At 38.4% G+C, this 18,031-nt stretch overlaps 1 protein-coding gene across 2 annotated transcripts in view; it reads right to left on the bottom strand.

The window, feature by feature from the left end:
* The window catches only part of MAP3K7CL (MAP3K7 C-terminal like), a 585,495-nt gene that overhangs the window by 171,833 nt on the left and 395,631 nt on the right, over positions 1-18,031 (bottom strand). For both annotated transcript variants that reach the window (XM_044071398.1, XM_044071400.1), the window contains exon 4: positions 5,769-5,884. In XM_044071398.1, coding sequence (XP_043927333.1) covers positions 5,769-5,884 — 116 coding nt within the window. The remainder of the gene's footprint in view (positions 1-5,768; positions 5,885-18,031) is intronic.

Here is an 18,031-nt window from a genome sequence, read left to right as displayed (position 1 = left end):
GTTTTGCCCAGCCAAGCTCTTATAATAATGCCTTCTAATGATGGCACACATATGGTGAACAGAGAAGCTGAGGTAAAACAGAATAATCTTGCAGGACAGAAGATTCTGCTGAGAAGCATTTATCCTTGAGACAATCTTTTGATATTGTTGTTGTTTGTCTTTCGGCTTTTCCCAGTTAGGGGTTGCCACAGCGGAACTCCGGTCCGCTAATGATTGGCAGTAGATTTTAACAAACACCGAGGTGCCAGCTCGACGTCCAACCTTCAACGAAGGCATGCCCATTTACGCATGTCTTTCGAATGCCCATCAAACCGTGGGGAGGACATGCAGACTCCACACAGAAGGCACTCCCCACACTCCAGCCGAGAATCAAACGGGAGAACCTCTTGCTGTGAGGCAACAATGCTACCGCTGCACCACTTGAGACAATCTTCTGATGATGATCAGAAAATACATGTAAAACTAGTTCAGTATACTGGATTATAGTTCACAATCACTGCCCACGTTTTTAATCAAGATTCCATGACCCACCTTATTAAAAGCTGCAGAAAGATCAAGGATAGCAAAACCATTCATTCTTCAGCACTGCAAGATGATTACGGATCCTGACAAAAATGAACTTAGTTGTCTGACAGACCAAAATCTGACTAGAATTGATCAAAGAGGCAACAAGTTGACAGATGATGTTTTAGCTACAGTTACAGCTTCCTTCACAACCTTCCTAAAAGAGAACACATAATAGATGTTGGTAATTTGAACATTCTGGACACTTGCTGGAGTATTAAATAATGGGGTTGTTTTTAGTGCCTTTGCATCCATCATGGTTCCACTGGAGATCACAAACATTGATATGATCATGAACAACGTGACCCCTGTGGATTAGACAGTGGACATTGAAGTAAGGATAAACTGTGGCTGTGCAAGGCTTGTTTCTTTAGAGCAATGCTCCTTAAGAACAGAAAGAAATATCACTGAGCTGAAAGAGTTATGGATGCTAGATGGTCAAGAAAACCTGTGGCCCCAAAGCAGATAGTTAAACTATTAAATACATAAATCCATCAAGGTATTCATGATGAAATATTTTGCAAGCCACAGCAAGTGTAATTTTTAAAGTCAGTACCGTGGTGGAAGAAATCTTGTCCTATGTTTTATTAAAATTGAAAAAAAAAAAATATGTAGTTTCTCTAATCTACCTAATAGACACTGCTCAGTACTGAATTGCCAGTACTTAGTTTGATTCTCCAGAGAGTTGAAAGAATTATAAAAAACTAAATTTTTTAGGACAATGCTCAAGATTAGACCCAAAACACACCTAAATAAGGCAGCTGTTGTACACGTAATATACAATGTTCCATACTCATTTGTTCATACTTTTAGCCTATAATGATAATATACAGCGCAGTATATGATTGAAATGAGGCATCAAATTATATATATATATATATATATATATATATATATATATATATATATCATTACATTATAGACATGTGTCTGGAGCATTTTTTGCCAAGCCTCCCCTGAAAATTGGCTTGTTCCAAGTCGGACTTTCCTGTTAAACAAATGTTAAATAAATAAATATATATTTAATAAGTACAAAGAAATAGTGTCTATTCCTGGCTCAGTTATTGACAGCAGCATTGTTGTGCAGTAATATTTTTTCTTTTGACCATGTGATCACTCATGCTATTTAAATGGAACTTGTTTTTTAGAAATGTTATCTGAAGAAGTTGCCTTATTGAAGGTGATGAAAAGCGCTTCATTAAACCATTGGACTACTTTCAGTATTTTTGTGTTTGAGCCTGTTTCACAGAGCTTTTTCTTGTTTTTATTGACAGCAGCATTCCCGGACATCAGTACAGCTTTCCTTCCATCACCAGCAACCAAATGAATTTCATGTGACTGAATATTGTCAAGCACATGCATCCACTGAGATGGGCTAAAACACACTACTGATAAGGGTATCATTAAACACATTTGTGGAATATTACTAGTGATCAGGAAAATAAGGCATTGTGGGATACATTTTAATGTTTAAAGTGCTTTGAGAAAGCAGGGCTACTTGCCATTGTCAAAATCAGTCTGCAAAAACTGTTCAGGTATTTCACGAGTTTGCCACACAACACATTGCTGCAAGTATAGAAGCTTTGCTATGATTGTAGCTCTTATATGCAAATTAACTGTAGAGGTACAGGAGTGTTTCTTTTCTGGTCTTTTATAAAAGCTGACACTGCAGACTGAATTATCCTACATCAGCTTTGAAAATTAAATTGCTATATTTGTTTTTTAAGAACTCACTATAGCACCATATATACTACAGACTGGTTACATATACACCATATGCTAAAAAAATCAGCAGAACAGCAAATATTATGTAACAAAGCTCAATTTGTTCTTGCTCAGACACCAGTGCCATAGTTAGTGTTTCTCCATTGTATATACTCTTTGCTCTTCTGGGTCAGTCAGGTAACCCTAAAACTGAGCGATGTATTCTTCATAATCTTTTCTCTCAGTAAACTTATAGTAATTAGTAGTAACTGTTGTAACCAGATGGGAGTATAACTCTATACAACATTTACTGGTCCTCATAGTAAAGTGGTGTTTTTACATTTTACATCATCAACACCCAAGTGTCTTCCCTGTAATTTATAAAATAGTTATAAACTCAAAATTGCAAACAAAACCACCAAGGTCAAGGTATTTAGGCTTGGCAGAGGTGCACTAAATAGAATACCAAAGTACATGAAATAGTTGGAAGGTCTATAGCAGAGAAGGAGTGAGGACTACAGAGTGCCTTATAGAGCACCAGTTATATCATAATTAGAAAGTACTTCTCACCTTCTCTTTTTCAATGATTTAAAACTGTATAGCTCATCAGATGAGGAGCTGAAAGCACAGCTGCAGATTGTCAAAATATTTTCAGATGATATTAGAATGTGATTTGGTCTTGATAAATATGCAAAAGCAACCTTTAAAGCAGGAAAACTGCAGCACCAGGAAAACATCAGTTTGGGACAAGAATGTGATATAAAAGAACTTGAGCAAGAGGGAGTGTATACATACTTGGGAACTGATGAAGGATCAGCAATAAAACATGAACAAATGTGAATAAAACTCAGTGAGGAATACTTTAGAAGACTTAAATTCATCCTGAAAACAGCATTGACATCTAGGAATAAGATCCAAGCTATAAATAAATTTGCTCTTCCTGTCCTAACATACAGTTTTGGAGTGACTGACTGGCCCCAAAAAGTGTTGGATAGATTTGATATTAAAACAAGTAGGATGCTTCATTATCACCAAATGATTTATAAAAATCAGTGTGTATACCAAGATTATATATTCCCCGTTCCGAAGGAGGGATGGGCCTCCATGAAATTGATTACATGTATAGATCTGCAATTGTGGGAATCCACACATCTACTGACCTCACAAGATCCAAATGTAGTGAAAGTTTTGAAAATGAGGAGAATAAATCTAAGATGACTTCTCTGGTTAATCTAGCAGAAGCATATCGACATCAAGCAGGAATGGAAGTCAAACCAGAGGTAGATAAAAAACAGGCAGCAACTGACTGTGCCAAAAAAACAAAAACAAAAGAAAGAATATAAGGTGAAGGACCAGATGAGAAGGCAAGAAATGTGGAAAAAATATAAATACAGTTACAAGTATAGGAAAACGTCTGGAAGAGCCTTATGTTGATCAACAATGAACACAGGAATGGTTAAGGAGAGGCGAATTCAAACCAAGAAATGAAAGGTTAATATTGGCAGCCCAAGACAGTGGGCTACATACATGCTGGTTTACAGAGTCCATTGAACATGTGGGAGAAACAGACAAATGTAGGTTTTGTAAAAACGAATTGGAAACAGTCACACACCTTGTTGCTGGTTGTGACACACTAATGGCAGGAGGACTGTATTCTGAAAGGCATAATATGTGGCGAGATTGTTGCACTGGGGATTGTGCAGACATTATGGTACTGAAGTGGCTGAAAAACACTGGAAACATGAGCCACAAAGCATCATAGAAAATGATGAAGTTTATATCACATGGGATCACCCATTACCAACAGTTGAAAAGCTAGATGTTAGAAAATCGGATATAGTGGTCCAAGAAAAGAAGACAAAAGTAGCATTGATCACTGAAATCGCCAAACCCAGTGACTATAGTGTCATCCGTACAGAGAGACACAAAATCATAAAATACCAGGATCTGCAGGCAGAAACAAGAGCAGTGTGGAAGAAAGATACCCAGACAGTTCCAATAGTAGTAGGAGCAACAGGTCTTATAAAAAAAAAATTTACAATCGTACTTAGATATGTTACCAATCCATGTGTGAATTGCAGAAGGAGTCATTACTGGGCAAATTGTGGGTGCTGTGAAGAGCACTACTGGCTGACATCCAAGAGTGAAACAATGCTAATTTCATGAACTTTAATTGTACTTTGACTTAGGAATGGGGTCCATTCCCATCATGGTATTAGAAACCCAAAAGACTAGGAGAAATTAAAAAAAAAAAAATAAAGTGGTGTTTTTACATTTTACATCATCAACACCCAAGTAATTTATAAAATAGTTATAAACTCAAACTTGCAAACAAAACCACCAAGGTCATGGTATTTAGGCTTGGCAAAGGTGCACTTAATAGAATATCAAAGTACTTGAAATAGTTGGAAGGTCTGTAGCAGAGATGGAGTGAGGACTACAGAGTGCCTTATACAGCACTAGTTATATCATAATTCGAAAGTAAATTGCTGGAAGAAGAAGAAGAACCATGGACTGAAATTGTAGGAAGTACTGATGGAAAGTGGGCTAAGTAAGCATTTGGAGCAGCAAACAGTGCAAGTACACTTAGAATTTGTGGGAATAATAGATGCAGACTAATACTTAGGATGAGGAGTGAAGTTTAATGGAAGGGAGAAAATGAGTAATTTATGTAATGTTAGATTTGAATGAAAATTATGAAAAATATGTATAGTGCACAATAATAATAATGGAAACTTGTTATTAAGATTTGTTTTACTTTCTGTTAATGTATGTGATTCTATAATGCAATGCTTTAATAAACATGGAAAAAAGTCAATATTCTGGCCATGAATCTATGCCCATTGCACAACACCTGCTCCATTAAAAAATATCTCACAGAAAAGACGCTGTTCAGCTAAGAAAGGTACTGAAACAAAATCGCTCAGTGTTCTGTAGAATTATAAACTGCACAATATTGTGAAAGCAAAGCAGTAAGCAAGCAATCAGGAAATAGGAGAGGGTGTGCAATGGGTACTTTAAAGGTACAAGAGCTAGAAAATGTACAAGATCTTGATCTTAAATCAAACAAAATAAATCTGCTAGCCTTCTGCAAGCAATTCTGCAAGCAAACAAAGGAAAGGAACAATAGACAAAAATGTATAATGTACTTAGCTAGTGTATGCCTTACAAACTGGAGAATGTGGTAAACACAAAGATTTAATAACACCTACACTAGGTGTACACTAAGTGTAAATGATCTGTATTCAAGAACATCCCTACCACATTTTTTGTGCTTTTATCACTCAGAAAGATTATTATAAGTGTTCATGTAGTCTACACTTTGTGGTAACCTTTATGAATCCCCCTCAGTATTTAAAGCTGCAAGAAAATCAGTAGGAAAACTAAAATTGGGAGGAAGAAGGTGTGAGTTATGCTTATGTTGCCTGTTCACTCAGAACAGTGTACACCTAGTGTAGGCTTTATTGAATCCCAGGGGAATTTAATTGCTGAAGTCTTACCTCCTCTCTTCTAACACTGCAATTTCTTTTTTCACTGCACAGTATTCCTCTGCCATTTTACAGTGTTGATTGAAGACCTGCATAGACTCCTTTGAAGTGTGACAGGGAGGCAGAGGCTAAAACAAAAGCAAACCAGGACAATTAAAGTTACTCTCTGGTTTTGTTCAACTTGTTTCATACACTCTAGATAATTTCCCTCCAGTTGGATATTTTCAGCCCTCTAGGTGAAGTATGTATAACAGATGGATTGCTATAACAAACATATGGGCTCCAGTTCACGTTGGTTGGCAGCATGGATGAGACTCACAAGGTGGAAAAATACCTTTAGTTTATATGGCTTACCTGCCTACTATGTAAAGAACACAGTTGTGAAACTTATGTACTGTGAGCTTGAAGTTCTTAGAAGCAAAGCATTGCTCACATTGCTGTATACATGATAAAAATGTTATTGTTCATACCAATGACAATCAGCCTCTTTTAGAACATGAACAAATTGTGAATATACTAAATTATTCAGAATACATAGAAAACTTACACTCCTACTTAAACCTAAAACTCCTTCCACCATATTAGAAGCAGTTCAATGAAAAATCAGTTCTGCAAAATGAGAATACTTTCTAAGGAAAAAGATCTGCTCTTGTGACCTATATGACCATGTGTTTTTTTTTGCGTGTGTATTTGTTTGTGATTGAAAGAGGGACTCTACAGTCTTACACAGACACAGACACACACACAGACACACACACACACACACACATATGTTCCCATACAGATACATATGCATGCATTGCATACACAGACACTTGCATGTGCATACACACACACATTATATATATATATATCTATATGTATCTAAATCTGGCTATATATATATATATATATATATATATATATATATATATATATATATATAGTATACCGACAATTGGTCAAAAGTACCAATTGTCTAAAGACAAAAAAGCCAGTACAGTGATTGAAACATAGCTGATCACACATACAGGCTTTTTTTAGTGCAAGTTTGCGGTACAGTGAGGTTGGGGAATTTGCCCTTTTCCACTCTATTTTGATCTCAGACTTGGTTTATATACTTAGCAGGGGATGTGGAGGGAGGCTTGTCCAGATATTTTTCTACTGCTCTCTGAGATTAACCTGCTAGGGTTGCTTTTCTTTATCATTTTATTCTCCTCTCCCTTGAAAGAGAAGCTTGCTTGAGTGTGTGTGTGGCTAAATTTTTAAAGTTGCCCTTCAGGTCTGTGACTGCACTGTGTGTGTGTCAGACCTAGGATGTTTTCCTCTCTTTAGTGTGTCTTCCCCCTTTCTTGGATTCCTTCCTGTGCTGCTTTTACCAGTTAGTTTAGCTGATTATGGTTACAGTATGTGACAAAATCTATATTCACACTGCATAGCCAAACAATGGAACTGCATCAGAAATTCAGTCAGGACTATATCAAGCCTCCATGTATTTAAATCCTCTCTCAAATAATATTTGTTAAGGAAAACATCTGGACATCCTGGGAGTACTGGACAGTTGAGAGGTATGAATGTGAAATATATGGTCCAAACACACTAAGGACAGTGTACCTACAGTGCAGAGTATTGTGATATCCAATTCCTGGCATTCTGTACTGAAGTTGTTTTAATGATCTGTAACAGGACATGAGACTGTCATGTAAAATTATCACCCAGGGGAAGTGTATATATTGAATTGTGACACACAGACGAATTGTAGGAATGAACACAGGGAAAGAGTACAGGTGAAACTCTTGCATGTACAGTAGGGGGCAGTGGTGGGTTATGTATACGTTTATATCCACAGACATCCCCAAACCCGGCAATTACACCTATATTAGATACCGCATCCTTCTCAAATGTCTGTGCCAATTAAGTAGCAACAATAATAATGACCAAAGTCACAAATTTGTTTTACACAAATACACAGTAGCCATATTATTCCAACTTAATTCACACACACAGACGCAAACGTGCATGCTAGTCCTGCAAAGCCAGATTAAACACTGTTTAAAAATTACCAGACAATAAGAGAATAAGGTACTTTCATCCACAGAGAGTCTCCCCACCAACAGTTATAACATTTTGATAACTGTGTACACTCATTATTGGCATGAGAAAATAAATCACATGTACTTTATTGGTAGCTTTGGATGAACTTCATGAAATTGTATAAAAATCAGTATATCATACCACAAGATCCAGCCATGTGTAGCACCTTTTAAATAGAAGAGCATTTATAAGTGCATAAGAAATATTAACCACTTGATATCATATGTCAAGTTAATATGCACAATTTCTGCAGCAGTAAATATCATCTGAATAATTTCACATTAAAGAGAACTATTAGTAATGCAGAGGCTGCTGCTGGTAAATAACTTTGTATTTCAGTGTTTTACCAATAAATGCAGGGCGTGCTGCCCTTGAAGAATAAATTGCCTATGTTACATTACAAAAATTGGTTTACTGGGGATATTGCCATAGTATTTCCTGAACTAGATCAGCTATGCAATAGGGAAAGGCTGGCAAACATCAACAACAGATTCATAGTTACTAGGCATGCAGTCCTGGAGACCATTAAGGAGCCAAGCCCAAATTCCCAATTGTTCTAAGCACTGTCTGGTTAAGTGACTTGCTCATTGTCACATGGTAGGTAAGTGAATGTAGAAAGATTCAACCCCACACCATTGCCACAGGAAGCAGCTCATTAACAAGTTGGAGCTTTAGCCCCCTGCACTAACTGCCAGAGAAACAGTTTTTAACTACATACTGTAATCCTTTACATTCCAATATTGTTGAGAAGACTGTATCATAGTAACATGCAGCAATGACTACATAATGGATGCTGAAGATCAGAGAGTTCTAAACGTCACTCCAAACAATGCAGACTATATGACCTGATAAATGTCAACTCCTTTGCAGTTACTGGAGGCTATAAAGAAGGTACTGCATGAAATATATTACCAAAATGCAACATGTTTGGACTACTAAAATGTAACATGTTTAGACTATATTACACAATCCAGGCCTATTAATGAATTTATTCATTCTTTAATAAGTCTTTCTGCTTTTCCCGGTTAGGGGTCACTACAGTGGAACTCCTGTCTTCTAATGATTGGCAGTGGATTTTTACGGTGCCGAGTTGCCAGCCTGACACCCAACCTTCAAAGAAGGCACACCCATTCATGCACGCACCTACCTGCATGTCTTTAAACATCACTCGACCACAGGGAGGACATGCAGACTCCACACAGAAGGCGCTCCAGCCGAGAATCGAATGGGAGAACCTCTTGCTGCACCACCATGGCCATATTTATTCATTCTAATGTTTTGATTTATTCTTTGCATTATTCATTCTTTAATGCAAAGAATAAATCAAAACTTTTAAAGACAATATAAATGCTGCAGCAGCTTTTATTCAACAACCTACAAGTCATACAAAAATCCTAAATATTACTGCATACAGCAGGGATGGGACTTACATGCTTGTAGGAAACCTACATTACAATTTTGACCTCCCTACATCTTCTCTGTCATTAAGAATAGCTATCCTATCTGACAGCACTCAATACAGGTCTGACCTACTTGAAGAATAATAATGCTGTGTCCTCCAGTGTCAACAGAGCCGGATTGTGGACAAATTAAGTCCTCTGCAGGGTAATGAATCAGGCCTCTGTCAGCCATACAAATATCCCATTACTTGTCTCTCTCTTCCCAGTTAACATAAACACTATTCGAATCTGTCAGTATGCATACTATTTTCTTCTTTACTTTTACAATTATCAGAGATTTAGATTTCCTTTAAAGCTTTTCTTTCAAATTTTATAGAAAAACACAGCCATTTTTAAGCAAAACACCCTCACAATGAAAACAGATAGCATGAGAAACAATACATTTTTCTTTCCTTGAAATCAACTTTTAGTGAAAATGCATCTGGCAAACCATTAAACTACAAGAAACATGGCAAGATCCATATTCAAATAGCATACAGTAAACTATTAATTACCCTGTAAGTGAAAGGTGCAGGAACTCAAAAGACAAATATGTAACACACTGGCTAAAAGCCTGGGACAGTCCACCAGACACAAGTATCCCTTTTCAAGAGCAGCCCAGGAGTACTGCTGGGTTAAGTAACTTGGCAGAGTTTCATAAAAGACAAATGAAGGCTGGGGGAATCAAACCATATACTACAGAAAGCAGATTTACCCCAAATGCACTGCATTTCATACCTGTGTCCTGCAAAAAACAAGATAAAAATGTATTCATAGTTATAATAGTAATACTAAACTCAAAGACTTTATGCTGTCAAATTTATTCACAGCTAAATAATAAACACACCACCAGTATTCAACAGAACAACGCAAACAAGGATCACAGTCAATGAACATGGCTCCTATGATGATGGTCCTTTTTACTGCAATCAGTTTCCTTTCTTTTCCCCATAGCTACTCTGGTTCATGGGTAGTTACTAAGCTTGCAGTCCAGGGGACCACTGAGAAGCCTAGCCCAAATGTCCAGTTGCCTCAAAGCACTGTTTTGTTAACTGACTTGCTCAAGGACAGGGCAGGACATAAATAATAGGCAATATCAGAGATGTTCTGCAAATCTGGAGAGAGATAAGAGCAGAACTACTCTAAATCATTTAAAATGTTAACAGAACAACAGATTTTGCATTAACATGTATTTTATGAACCACATAACTTTGAAATTGTATGACTAACACTAGCAGACTGTAATCTCCAGTGATTTAACACAAAAAAAAAAAAGAAAGTTAAAGGAGGCCTGGCAGTCGGAGTGAAGGATTAAGACTCGTGCCTCCTACAGCTAAGGTACATGGTTTGAGTCTATGTGATGCTGAGCAAGTCACATAACTAGATAGTACCCCTAACTTGGGCATTTCACACATATACACATGCAGTTAATGCATTTTGTTCTCTTTCAATGTGAGTGGAGTAGTGCTGCAACACTAACCTGGAACCCCAGGCCTTCTGAATTAATCCATAGCTGCAAATAACAGATATGCTTGGCAGGGCAAAAAATGCAAAGCATTCAAAACGTAAAGGCTATGCTGGGCAGGAACTCAAACTAACATGCATGTCGGAATGGAGAAATCTCCAAGTAAATGCTAAAGTTTCAAATATTGCGTTAAGCAAGAGCACATGTGCTGGAAAGAACAAATCTCATCCAGTAGTCTGCTCTGTGTGCATGAGCTCCAGATTTCTTTGCATGTACACAAAGCAGGAAAATCAGACTTTTTATTTAGATGTTTATATAGGTTCATAGATTAGTACTAGGCTAACTGACCTTATGGGCCATTTTAAGCCTAGCCAATTACCCAATGTGATAATCAAATTTTGCACCTTGTGTCTGTACTGTAAACACCTTAACCATTATGGCAACCTCCAAATCCAAAACTAATGTTGCGTGGCTGGACCCCACAGATAGCACAGGGCCCTATGCAGCTGCCTAGGTCACCCTGTTCTAGATCTTGCTCTGTGCATTACACCCTATTAGTATATAAAAAAGTGTATAATTGTGATAACTACTGATATTTTAGTTTGTGCTATTTTTATTGTTAACATGCTATGTACAAACTTCAGATCACAGAACTATATTTTATATACTTTTTATTAGTTTTTATTAACAACATTTAGACCAAAATATACTGAATTTGCCCACAGCTTTTAAACAAATAACAAAATAAATATTAGAAAAAAAAATAAAGTAAGTAAAAGGCAAGGATTCATTTGGGAAGGGAAACTAAAGGAGGAAAAGAACTGGAAAAAATGCACAAACACACCGACAAAAATACATGCAAAACCAGAGAAACAGCATTTAGCCTGATGCTTTTAGCTGTTACCTTCCAGGAAACTGCATCAAAATCTTTCAACATTTTGTACAGAACAGTGAAAATTTATATTTCTCTCATTAATTCTTACAAAATACAGAACACAGTAATTTTCATTCATATTCAGTATTCTTGAAACATGCAAGCAATCAAGCAATAGTTCGAACTCACATACCTGGGATTCAATAAACTCCGTGTAAGCTTCATGAAAAGCCTACATCGAGTTCACATGTTTTCACGACAGTGCTCAATGCATATGAATGAGGCACAGTGTGCCTAAGCCACGTTTCGCAGCTCGCAATAGTGTTGCTGGCCTTGAAACCTCATAATTGAACACAGATAGCAATTCCGTGTAATGGAGAGCATCTACGTGTGCAGATTTGTGCAAAATGCCACAATGATCACCAGGAATTTACACAGTGAAACCTTGTCAACGAATGCGGATAGCCATTGCGTGTAAAGAGTGCCTAACATATGCAATGCGACAATGACCACTAGGGGTTTACAAATAGCTGTCATTGTATTAGTGCAACACATCTGAACAGAGGCCAACTTAATGAGAGGAAAATAGCCAGTTGTAGGGACATATATGGCATAGATGTTACATATAAATGTGTTACAATGTAACACTCTCAACCTCTTAAAGTGACAAATGTGGACAAAGCCACAATAATGAGAGGATAAAGGGCTAGAAATAGGCACAGATTTTTAATATTGCACTGACGAACTTAGGACGTTGATAGAATATATAGTTGTACATTAGCATGAACTTTCTGAAGACCATGAAGTTGGAAATTCAAATGTCAGTCATCAGTTTCTGACTGCAGTCTGAAGTGACATGCCAATGATTTGCCAGAAAAAATGTTATGAGGAAAATATCACAAATATGAGACAAAAACTCAACATTCTGCACAGATCAGGACAGTTGAGAGGTATGCACTCAAATGTATGTAATATTGAGTCACATCAGTCCAGAGATCATCCCAGTGATATAGCAGGTAGCCACATATTTGTTAAGGAAAACATCTGGACATTCTTGGAGTATCTGGACAGTTGAGAGGTATGAATGTGAAGTATATGGTCCAAACACAGTACAGGACAGTGTGCCTAAAGTGCAGAGTATTGATATCCCATTGCTGGAATTCTGTACTGAAGCTGTGTTAATGATCTGTAACAGGACATGGGACTGTCATGTAAAATGACCACCCAGGGAAGTGTCTGTGCTGAATTGGGACCACAGATGAATTGTAGGAATGAACACAGGGAAAGAGTACAGGTGAAACTCTCACATATACAGCAAAGGAGGACATTTCAATGGGGGAAGGTTGTAGCAGCAACACCAAGCACATATCTATATGGTACACTATGGACTGTACAGTGAAAATGTGTTGTTTGTGACTGTCACACAAGGTGACATAACAATGGGGAGGACGTCTGTGTGAAATAAGCATCCTCACATGTATAATACAGAGGACATATATCAGGGATCTGACATACAGTTGGTGTAGGATGCATATTGGGAAGTTCTGCAAAATGATATACCTAAATATGAGTGTACACTTAGCAGAGATCTCCAGCAAGGTGGTCACAGGGAAAGGATCATGGCAAACATTACAAGAACCAACCACAATCATGGAGAATATGAGAATAATACCACCATTAATCTCATCCCTCTGACATAACATATGTGATGTGGAGTGATAACAGATGAGCCTATACACACACACACACACACACACACACACACACACACACACACACACACACACACACACTTGACAACTATTATGATACATCCACACTCTATGAGGGTAACCTGGCACTGTAATGTCTGCAGAAGGCATTAGGAGGGACACTGCTATACATGTATATGACAGTATGGTCAATACAGGCTACTTGCCTTGTGTGCATGGCATATATCAATGGCACAATCCACACTGTCACAAATTATATAGATGCTGTTAATGTTGTCAAACACCTATGTATGCAGTGTGTGAATAAACTGAACAGGTAACACTCTAAGGCCAAAAACACTGCATCAGTGGGCCCAGAATGACATATAAATTGCATGAAATATGACCTATCAGACCCTCTGGAATTGCTATTTAACTGTAGCCTCCAAACAGGCTTTGTGCCTCATGAATGGAGAACAGCAACAGTCATCCCTCTGCACAAAGGTGGCCCACCTACAGACCCTGGAAACTACACACCCATAAGTCTTACCAGTCTTATATGTAAAGCCATGGAAAGAATTATAATGAAAATGATCAATAGTGATATAGTAAACCTCTAGAGACTGGAACAAACCCAGTTTAGTTTTGTCAATGGCAAGACATGCCTACTCAACCTGGTGGACTTCTTTGAGAAGGTCACCAAAGAGATGGATGAGGGCAACATGGTTCACACTGCCTACCCTCACCTGGCCAAGGCATTTGACACAATAATCCACTTGGGCATTGTTGATAAACTCAAGAGGTTAGGTACAAACCTGTATATCACCAGGTGGATAGCCAACTGCCTCACAGACAGGACCCATGAAGTTAGAATTTAGATGTCCACTTCTACAAAGATGCCAGTCACAAGTGAAGTCTCTCAGGGATCTGTCCTTGGGCCACTCCTTTTTGACGCTTACTTGTCTGAAGTCAAGGCCAATGTCAATGGTCGCTGGCTGATTACATTTGCAGATGATTGTAAAGTAGGAGCTGTCATTTAATCCTATATTGACACAAATGTTATCCAGGAAGGACTGACATAGACAAACAACTGGTGTCAAAGCCATGGATTAAAACTAAATGATAAGAAATGCATAATAGTATCCATCAGGAAATCATCCACTGCTCATAACTATCATACTGACAACACACCCCTTAGAGTTTGCCCAGTAGTTATGGACACACATGGACAGTAATCTAGCATTTGACCATCCTGTGTCTACAGTAGTGAGGAAATTATTCTATGTTGTGCAAATAATAAACAAAGGTATGGCATCTATGTCCAAGGAAGTCATTGCTCCATTGTATTCTGCATTTATCAGACCTATCATTGAGTACAATACACCCTTTGGTATGTACATAACCAGGTATATCCCACAATTGGAACATCCACAGAGGTTCCTCACTAAAAGAATACAAGGCATACGTAAAATGTCCTATGCCGACCGCCTCAAGGCCCTATTCCTGTATTCTGTCTCCTACAGGCTTTTAAGGGGAGATCTATGCCTGACATACAGGGCATTGTCAGACTTCACTCTGATGGACCTCCTGCTCATCCAAAAAACAAACAGCACCAGTATTACCCATTCTAAAGACATATAAACCTTGTCTGTGATATAAATAGGACCTGCTGGAGAGACGGGTATGTATCCCAGAGACTACCTTATCTCTGGAACAGGCTCTCTATTGATGTGAAGCAGAGTTCCTCCCTAACCCAATTTAAGTGCAACTTGGACAATTGGATGGGGAACAGGAAATTCATCCCTGGTTTGGCACCTATGTTTCTAATGGACGCAGGCAACCTATAAATAGTTCCTTTCCCCAGGCCCTGCTTGTAAATGTTTCATCGCCCAAGCCCCTGCTTACACTTATCAAGGGTATCAGAACTTGTTAGAGATTTGGGATGCATTGCCAGGCTTAAAAAGTGCCTTGTGGTTGTTAGCCTAGTAAACACCTATGAACCTATTGTTGTTCTGTACCATCAGATAGTCATGTAAATTTCCCAGAAAGAATACCTAGGTATGGCCAATAAGATGTATGATGGTGCACTATGACAAATGTGGTACACTTCAGTTACACATCCCTGGAAGATGTGTAGAGAGCTACATGAAGAAGGGTGCACTGTACACATTTGTTGGTGTGATGAAGTCCAGGATTCATGAAGTTATTATAACCTCTGATGTTCATGTCCTTTGCATAACCAGTACTTGTGTTGCATTCAAAGCAGTTGTCAGCAATGTGACCACATGCTGGTTTATGTACCACATACCCTCTACCCCAGGACACAGGTCACATACTTATAGGTCTGATTATAGGGTGTGATGTTCACATTATACTTGGGTGATGTGTCTATTTCCTGATTCAGCAAATCCCTCCATGTGTCTTATCAGTGCAGGTGTTGTCATACCTGTGGTAGCAATCTCTGGTATGATATGATACTGTCTGCATTATACTAATATCATAATTGGGGTCTATATTAGAACACAGAACGTTCAAAATTTCGAGTGTTCTAATATTGACCCATTTTCTGTGAATGCTGAAAATATCGTAGAAACAGAAAACCAATTTTTTTCCTAGGGAAAGAATTTGGTTGTCCATTTCTGTTGCTTCGATATTTTCAGCACTGTGGTGGAAAGTTATGGGTCGGGTTCAGGTAAGTGTGTGGATGTGAGGGTTAGGGCAGGTTAGGTGGGTTAGGGCGGGAGTCAGGTAAGTGTGCGATTGTGTGGACGTGAGGGTTAGGGCGGGGTAGGTGGGTTAGGGCACGGATGAGGTGACTGTGCGATAGTGACGGACCTTAGGGTTAGGGTTTGGGTTAAAGTAAGTGGATAGTTAGTGGTGTATGTATAGTTTAGTGTAGGGTTAGTTGTAAGAGTTTAGGTGTATGTGTGTGGATTGCTGTTTGTTTGGTGTGCTTGTGTTGTGTGTATGTGTTTTGGAACAGCAAATTTTTTCCCTAGGAAAAAATTTGCTGTTCTGTATGCTCGATGTTTTAAATTTTCGATTCATAGGGGTCGATATTAGAACACTCGACATTTTGAATGTTCAGTGTTCTAATATAGACCCCATAATTGGAGTCAATGATTCCACACAAGCTGTAGTCCTTCAGGTAGCTGTTTGAACACATTATGTGTATGTCATCTGTGATGTCCATCACTGAACTAATGGACAGGAAAGGATCTATCTGACACCCCTGATGTACCAGCCTGATCACTGAACCTGAGATATATGTCACAGCATACATTTCAACATAGTGAGATGCCATGTATGTCCTACACTGGTCTACCCATTTGATGATATAGCTGCTTATGGCCATGTATGACTATGTTGATTGAATACCTCAGTGTGGATTTTTGTTAAATGCCTTCACCTGTTCAAGTTCCACACAATGACACTGTTGTCATCATGCATGCCCTCAGTTATCTCTTGGAGGACATCTATCAGATGTAACAGACCTAATGTAGCAGTAACAATTCATACAGGTCTGTTGTACAAATCTGGAATATTACTAGTATACATGTAGAGGAGGTCCATGATGACATGTTAGTCTACCTCACAGTTGAGGAGGGTCAGGATGTCTCTATACATGTATGAATCACGTGCTGTCCCCCCAACTCAGGTGGAGACATGCTGATGTACACCCTTGTATGGGAACATAGGCTGTGTGGAGGGTGTGCTGAACTGTGTATTCAACCATATCAGGAAGGTGTATGTGCTGGATCATGGAAAAAGTGATCTGTGATGTTGTCACAGCATACTGATTCCATGTGATAGGCCTGGATGAAGGTAAGACAGTACATACTGAGTATTGTGATCTGGCCTAGGATTTTGACACAATCACATATGCAGGTATCATTGAGAAAAAACTCAAGCTGTGGATTAAACCTTATGTCAGTTGATGGGTAAACAGCTGGCTCAATGACAGAACACATCATGTGAAAGTTGGTGAATCAACATGTACCAGTAGAGCTGTCACTATTGGGAAACTGCAGGGATATGTGCTTGGCCCTTCTCTGTTTGAATTGTATTTCTCAACAGTTCAGGCTAAAGTATATGGCCTTTGCCTTACCAAGTTTGCTGATTCTTGCATATTGTGTGCAATCATTGAGTTCATCAACGGTGATAACATAGTACAGGAGGAGCTAACACACACAACTGAATGTTGACAAAGGCACTTTATCTACAAATAAATGCAGAAATGTGTGTTTGTAATGTTGTCCATCTGAAAAAGTGGAGTTCCATGTTAATTACAACATTGACAACTGTCCTGCTATGCAGAAACCCAGTGATGCAAGCACTGGGAACACAATTAGATAGTAATCTGAACTATGACCATCAACTGTCCACATTGCTATTGAAAGCCTATATTGTGCACATCCTAAATCATGCCATCATACTGATATCTTAGGATTGTATGACAGCATGGTAGGCAAAGCTCATTACAGCACTAATAGCATATAATGCTCTTTCTTACATGTACCTCACCAGACACATGTAGCAGCTGGAGAGGCAACAGGGCTTTCTCAGCAAGATAACACAGGGCCTACATACCATGATATGATGTATGTAGATAGATTGAAAGCCATGTCACTGTAAACTTTATTGTATATGATGAAGTGACCTCTGCCTGACCCTGCCCCAGTGGGAGTACTTCATATCCAAAAATGTGATATAGCTGATGACGTCAGCAGTGT

The sequence above is a fragment of the Protopterus annectens genome, chromosome 5.part0 (assembly GCF_019279795.1).
Source record: "Protopterus annectens isolate FY-2018-M chromosome 5.part0, PAN1.0, whole genome shotgun sequence".
In the NCBI taxonomy this organism is placed as follows: Eukaryota; Metazoa; Chordata; order Ceratodontiformes; family Protopteridae; genus Protopterus; species Protopterus annectens.
The sequence above is the reverse complement of the archived record's forward strand: the minus strand, read 5'-3'. Positions and strand labels throughout refer to the sequence as shown.